Here is a 6,504-nt window from a genome sequence, read left to right on the forward strand (position 1 = left end):
TTGTATTTTAATTGACAAATACATGGACCAAATTAGAAAGCAATTTAACCATATGATTAGGATAAGAAAATACCTTTCAATAAATTCAAATTGTCACATCATGACTTCTTTTATCTTACCAATTTATAATCAACCATATTAAATAGAAATAATTGGGTTTAATAAAATAATTTGAATTGTTAGTTGCATAAACATTATCAAACCTTAATTTTATTTACTTATTTTTACCTTAACTGTTGAGTAAAATTCACATATTATTTTATACGAGCCTGCATAGTTAATTTATGCATATCAATTGTATTGAGCTTATAATATAATGAATGTTATCGGATTAGATCAACAGGAGAATTAACTTCAATTTCATCATCAAATATGAAACCCATAATTTTATATGCTGTCACTTTTAAGTTAATTGAATATTTAAATCAATGGATATAAATGAATAATGAAACGTGGCAAACTATAATTGATAAAAAAAAAACAAAAACAAACACAATGAATTCAAATTGCTTACGTGTCAATACTGTGTCGAACGGCGCTTCTCTCTCCTTCACAGCCCTTTAGATCCGCGGTCTTTTCTTTCATAATAACAAAAAGCAAAAAAAGAAAAAAGAAATAAAATCATAAAAAATATAAATAAAATAAAAATCTCGCTATTTCTCTTTCTCTCACTGAATAATTTATAAATTCTTCTATAATTCTCTTCTTTGATATCTCTCTTTCTCTGTGTTTGGTTTGCTGAACCAAACGTTTTCGTTTTTTTTTTTTGTTTGTTTTCACTTCACATTTTCTTTGTGTTTTCTAAAAGCTAGGGTTTTCGTTTTCTTTAATTTTCTCGTCCACTTTGACGGGAAACAAACACACACATAACTCAGAAACAGCTCCAAACGGTACGTCACCATTTCACTTTTTTTGTTCATCTCTTAAATCAAAATTCAATCCAGTTTTTTCGCTAAATCTCTATCTACTTCTCTTAATTCGATCGAATTTACTGTGACCTTTACGTATTTTTAATTATTTATGGTTTCGCTATGGAAGTTGTTATCATGTGATTGTGATTGTTAAGTATTTTTTTGTGTATAAGAATATAATTAGGGCTTAGTTAATGTTGTAAAATTAGGGTTTGGTTTTTGTGCAGGTGTGTGTATTTATGATTTAGAGAGAGTTTGTTAAGTGATGTGTTTGTAGATATGATCATATTATGTGTTCTAAGGCTCTGAGGGTTGAAATGTGTGTTGTCTGGATTGATAAAGGGATTGATTAGGTGGAGGATTTTGAGTGTTATGTATGGGAGGTGGAGAGAGTAGGTGAAAAAAATGACTGATTTTCAACAATTACAACAAAAGCCCGAATCCGCGGATGATATTTGTGTGGAATTTGAACGTGGTTTGGAGGAATTGATGCGTGGGCACTTGGATGATTGTATGCCATTTGCGTCGTGTAGTTCCACACGTAACAATGATGATGAGGATGATGAAGGGGACCAGTTAGTTAGGAGAAGGAGAAGGTCTGACCTTGAGGGTGATGACTTGGCAGAGTCTTCAGCTGCCAGAAGGCGGCATTCACGGATTTTGAGCAGGTGGGCTGCAAGGCAGGCACAGGAGATGATAACTACGATGGAGAGGAGGAATCGTGAGTCTGAGTTGATGGCTCTTGCAGGTTTGCACACAGTTTCAATGCTTGACTCATCATTTTTGAGGGAGTCTCAGTCTCCTACTTCGAGGCGTCAGGGGAATGTGGAAAGGCCTAGTACTCAGGCGTCAGGGATTTTGCAAATGTGGAGGGAATTGGAAGATGAACATTTGTTGAATAGGGCACGTGAGAGGGTGAGGGAAAGGTTGAGACAGCAAAGGAGTGTTGAGTCTAATACAAATGTTTCAGGTACAAATATGTCAGAGGGTCGAGGGAGTGAAAATCAGGGTAGTTTGGGGGATGCAAGTGAAAGTGAGAATGAGTATGGGACGTGGTCGCATGATCAGATGGAGTCACAGAATGAACGTGGGGATAATGATGGGTCTAGTAGGGAGCAATCTCCCGATCTCGGCGAAGTCGAGAGGGAGAGGGTAAGGCAGATTGTTCGTGGATGGATGGAGACTGGCCTTAGTGAGCCTTCATCCAATGCTGCCCAAAGGAATGGTAGTCCAAGAGCTGAATGGCTCGGTGAAACTGAACGTGAAAGGGTTAGAATTGTTAGGGAGTGGGTTCAAATGACTAGTCAGCAGCGTGGGGCTCGTGGGGGGCGGAGGGAAGATCAGGCAGCCACAACTGGTGCTCCAGCTGAACAAGTTCAAGAAGGATTAGTTGCTGACCAGGATGAAGGGCAACCAGAGCATATTCGCAGGGACATGCTGCGGCTGCGTGGAAGGCAAGCTCTACTTGACTTACTTGTGAGGATTGAAAGGGAAAGGCAAAGGGAACTTCAGGGTTTGTTGGAACATCGAGCTGTATCTGATTTTGCTCATCGCAACCGCATTCAGGTTAGTTAGTTATTATGAAACAATTTGCTCATTTTGTGAGTATTATTAGTGTTATCATTTTTCAAGCTTAAATGCTAGTACCTACATATTGTTTTTACCACTTCGAGTTTGGGAATCGACACATTGCTTGAATTTTGAGTTTAACCTGATAATGTTTTTTCATATGTCATGTAGATTTTAAGTGTATGGTGCATAATATTGCTGTGTTCTAAACTACATATGTTGTAATGTACATGCTATTGATAGATGAGCATACCATGCAACTGTATGTGTCGGTGGTGAAATAATTTCTTGTGTTGCCCCATACAAGCTTCATCATATATCATCAGGATATTTTCATATGAAAAAAAGTATATCATCAGGGTATTCTGCTTTTATGTATGCCTGTGTCTTAACAACTAATACGTATAACATTTTTTCAGTCATTACTGAGAGGTAGATTCTTGCGTAACAATGAAAGACCTGTTGAGGAGGAGAGGGCACCGTCAATTGCTGCTAGTGAGCTAGTTCAATTAAGACAAAGACACACTGTATCTGGTTTAAGGTATGTTCCTTCTTAAAAGCGAGCCATGAGAATATTCTAAATTGTTTGCAAGCTTTTCAGCATTATGTTTTCTGGAATGACATAGTATGTGCTTTTTCTGTCCCCAAAATAGGCGCATTTTTTTTAAGGTGATTCTGGTGATAGATTTTATTTATTTTTTGTTCTTCTTTAATATATTGATAATTCAAGCCAGGTATTATATGGATTGAGAACATTGTATATTAGAAGAGCATAGTGTCAGATTTTCCCTGTTTGGCGAGTGTAATTTATGATTTATGGGTGTGGCTAGAAAAATCTTGAATATCACAGAATTTCCATAAAAGTAGGATTGGTACATGGAAGGATTGTCCGTATTCAAAGGTTGGAATGCAAACTGTTTTTGCTAGTTTTCTCCAACTTAATTGCTTAGATACGATTGCTATTCATGGAAGAATGATTATAAACTTTAGTGAGCTTAGCTATTCATTTCTTGATTCATGGTTGGGTTACATCAACGATATATATAGATACTGCCAATGAGCCAATGGCGGTTTTATGATTTTGCATCATTTATTGTGCGGCTTATATTCCTAGCCTGGAGTGTGTAGGAGCTATTGTTTTATGCCACCAGTTAACTTAATATATTGAATAGCTGTATTATGCATTTTTATTATTAATAACATTAATATCATTTCTAATACTTGGTATTGATTTATACACTAATATGTTAAATTCCTTTTCTCATGTAGGGAAGGTTTTCGCTCCAGATTAGAAAATATTGTCCGTGGTCAAGCAAGCAGCAATTCTGATGTCACATCGAGCAATAATAGCAATGAATCTAGTAACGAACGGACTCAAACAAATCTTTCACTGGATGCTCAGCATGAAACCAACGAGCAGTTACAGTCGATAAGTCAGGAGACTGACATTAATCAATTGCCTGATCAAACTGGAAACTTGGAAAGCAACACAAGTGTTGGGGTGACCACTTGGCCAGAAACTTCTAATCAGGAAAATGATAGAGGGAACTGGCAACAGTCAGGTTATAGTCAGTTTGATGAATCGAGAAACAGTAATCAAGCTGAGATGGATACAAACTGGCAACGAAGTCCAGTAACTGGTTGGCCCCAGGAAATTCCTAGAAATGTGGATGGAGAAGAAGGTCATCCACATGGGGCTCAGGGGGTTTGGCATGAGGATGGGGCTAGAGAAGCTGTTGGAAGTTGGTCAGAGGGGCCTTCTGATCCCCCAAGAACTCGTCGGGCTGTTCCTGTTAGAAGATTGAGCAGATTTCATCCTCCTGAGGATGATAATGTGTATAGCATGGAGCTCAGAGAACTTATAAGCAGGTTATTTTATATTTATACTAGGCCTATTGATTCTTGGCTTTATTTGTTAAGCCACTGCTAACTCTCTTTTGAGATTTATATATCAAATGTTATTTTTTTGTTATAGGAGAAGTGTTTCCAATCTTCTTCGTAGTGGTTTCCGTGAAAGTTTAGACCAATTAATACAGTCCTATGTGGAAAGACAAGGTCATACGCCTATTGACTGGGATTTGCACAGAAACTTGCCAACGCCAACTCCTACTTCGCCAGAGCAGAATCAAGAGCAGCAGAGGGATGACCAGAATGAGGATCAGCCTGATGCCATTGATAGACCTTCATTGGTGCTACCATCTCCACCAGTTCCCCCACCCCAGCCACTGTGGCACCAGGATTTACATCACACTACTTGGTCTCGTCACAGCATGCACCGATCAGAAATTGTGAGTTTGTTTCTTCTACAGATCTAGAAACTTCTGCACACTGTTGTTGTTAATATCTTCTTCTTTCCCCCTGTATGAAGTATTTGAAGCTACAAAACTTTCTCCATATCTTATGTCATTGAAGAAAATTGGAACCATAATATAGGATAAAAATAGCTCTTTTATGAGCTTTTTCTTAGGACCACTGCTTGGAGTATATTCAGTTATCCTCATGTTGCTATAGGCAGAAGGCAGTTAGTTTCTTTTGGAATTTTAATGGCGCATGTTGAGCTGATGATGTAAATGAATGGGAAGTGGGCTGAGACATTCTAGTTTGTTTTGATGTCCCTCAGTGGCTATTTTTGTTTCTAATTGTCCTAAAATTGTCAGTGCATGCACCCAAATCCTGTATCTTGTATACTTTTTGCATTCTTACCTTTGAACTGAATTGGGGAAGTTGGAATTGACTTGGTTAGGAGTGGGAGATGTTTAACGATTTGAGAGCAGACATGGCAAGACTTCAGCAAGGTATGAGCCACATGCAGAGGATGTTGGAGGCCTGCATGGATATGCAGCTGGAGTTGCAGAGGTCTGTCAGACAGGAAGTGTCTGCTGCTCTTAATCGATCAGCTGGTGAAAAAGGTTTGTGTATTTTTCTCATTGTTCATCTGTCTTCCGGAACATTTTTCTAAATGGAAGATTCCTTACACATGCATTTTCATTATATTGAGCAATATCAGCGTTCTGATTATTGTGAAATTTTTTACCCTACTTTTTCAGGGATGGTTGCAGAGACATCAGAAGATGGATCTAAATGGGGTCATGTGAGAAAAGGGACTTGCTGTGTTTGTTGTGATAGCCATATTGACTCTCTATTGTACAGGTATATCTTCCATTTATTTTCCTCCGATGCTCTCTCTGAAAGACAAACTAAAAAGTTGGAGGGAATTGTTATATAGTTATTTTGGTTCTTATCTTATCCATTTTTTAATTTTGTGCTGTGGATAAAAATAATGTGAAAGTGTATGCAGATGTGGGCATATGTGCACTTGCTCAAAATGTGCGAACGAGTTGGTTCGAGGTGGAGGGAAGTGCCCATTGTGTAGAGCACCAATTGTTGAGGTAATTCGAGCATACTCAATACTGTAAAGACAGGTGAAAGAAATAAAAAGGAAAAGGGAATAATAAAAATCAAATAGAATTGAGTGGTAAGGTGAGAGAGAGAGAGCCCATGTCAGTTGATGTACATGAATGAGGAGTTGTCGGGGGGCCTGTCTTGTTTGTAGAGTGTTGTTCATTGTTCAAGTTGTTTCCTCCGTTTTTTCTGATTATATGTGGAACATTAAGCACTTTGTATGATTGGATTAACAAATGACATCACTAATTCTTCATTCATGTCGTAAATAATAAAGTTAAATAGATTCTTTACATTTTGTTCGCCTCTGGATACAGAATGATACAAAACTTGTGAAAAAATTAGGTCATCTCAAATTGACTATCCATGGAGTTTTAGTGTTGAGCGTTTGCAAATTACGCAAAAGATAACGTTAATTGTTAGGTGAAGCTCTTATCCGACTTTATGATCTTTAAGACAAAGTCATTTCTATACAATACAACTTGTGGAAGTGATAAAGTTGTGATGTATCTGCCAGTTATCATTAACCTCTTGCAACGGAAATAAATATTAATAGGGAATGTGAATTAAGGTTACTTTTATCTTGATTTAAGTGTATTTATCCTTATTTAAAAAAGATAAT

At 37.5% G+C, this 6,504-nt stretch overlaps 1 protein-coding gene across 1 annotated transcript; it reads left to right on the forward strand.

The window, feature by feature from the left end:
- Positions 1-744: 744 nt before the first annotated feature.
- On the forward strand, positions 745-6,138 carry LOC116123610. Its single transcript, XM_031409360.1, has 8 exons — positions 745-890; positions 1,265-2,477; positions 2,900-3,021; positions 3,750-4,349; positions 4,456-4,768; positions 5,224-5,389; positions 5,528-5,630; positions 5,779-6,138. The coding sequence occupies exons 2-8, from the start codon at positions 1,317-1,319 to the stop codon at positions 5,894-5,896; spliced, it is 2,583 nt and encodes an 860-aa protein (XP_031265220.1). The 5' UTR covers positions 745-890; positions 1,265-1,316; the 3' UTR covers positions 5,897-6,138.
- The last annotated feature ends 366 nt before the right edge of the window (positions 6,139-6,504 follow it).

Source organism: Pistacia vera, unplaced genomic scaffold (genome assembly GCF_008641045.1).
Source record: "Pistacia vera cultivar Batoury unplaced genomic scaffold, PisVer_v2 Contig1431, whole genome shotgun sequence".
Taxonomy (NCBI): Eukaryota; Viridiplantae; Streptophyta; class Magnoliopsida; order Sapindales; family Anacardiaceae; genus Pistacia; species Pistacia vera.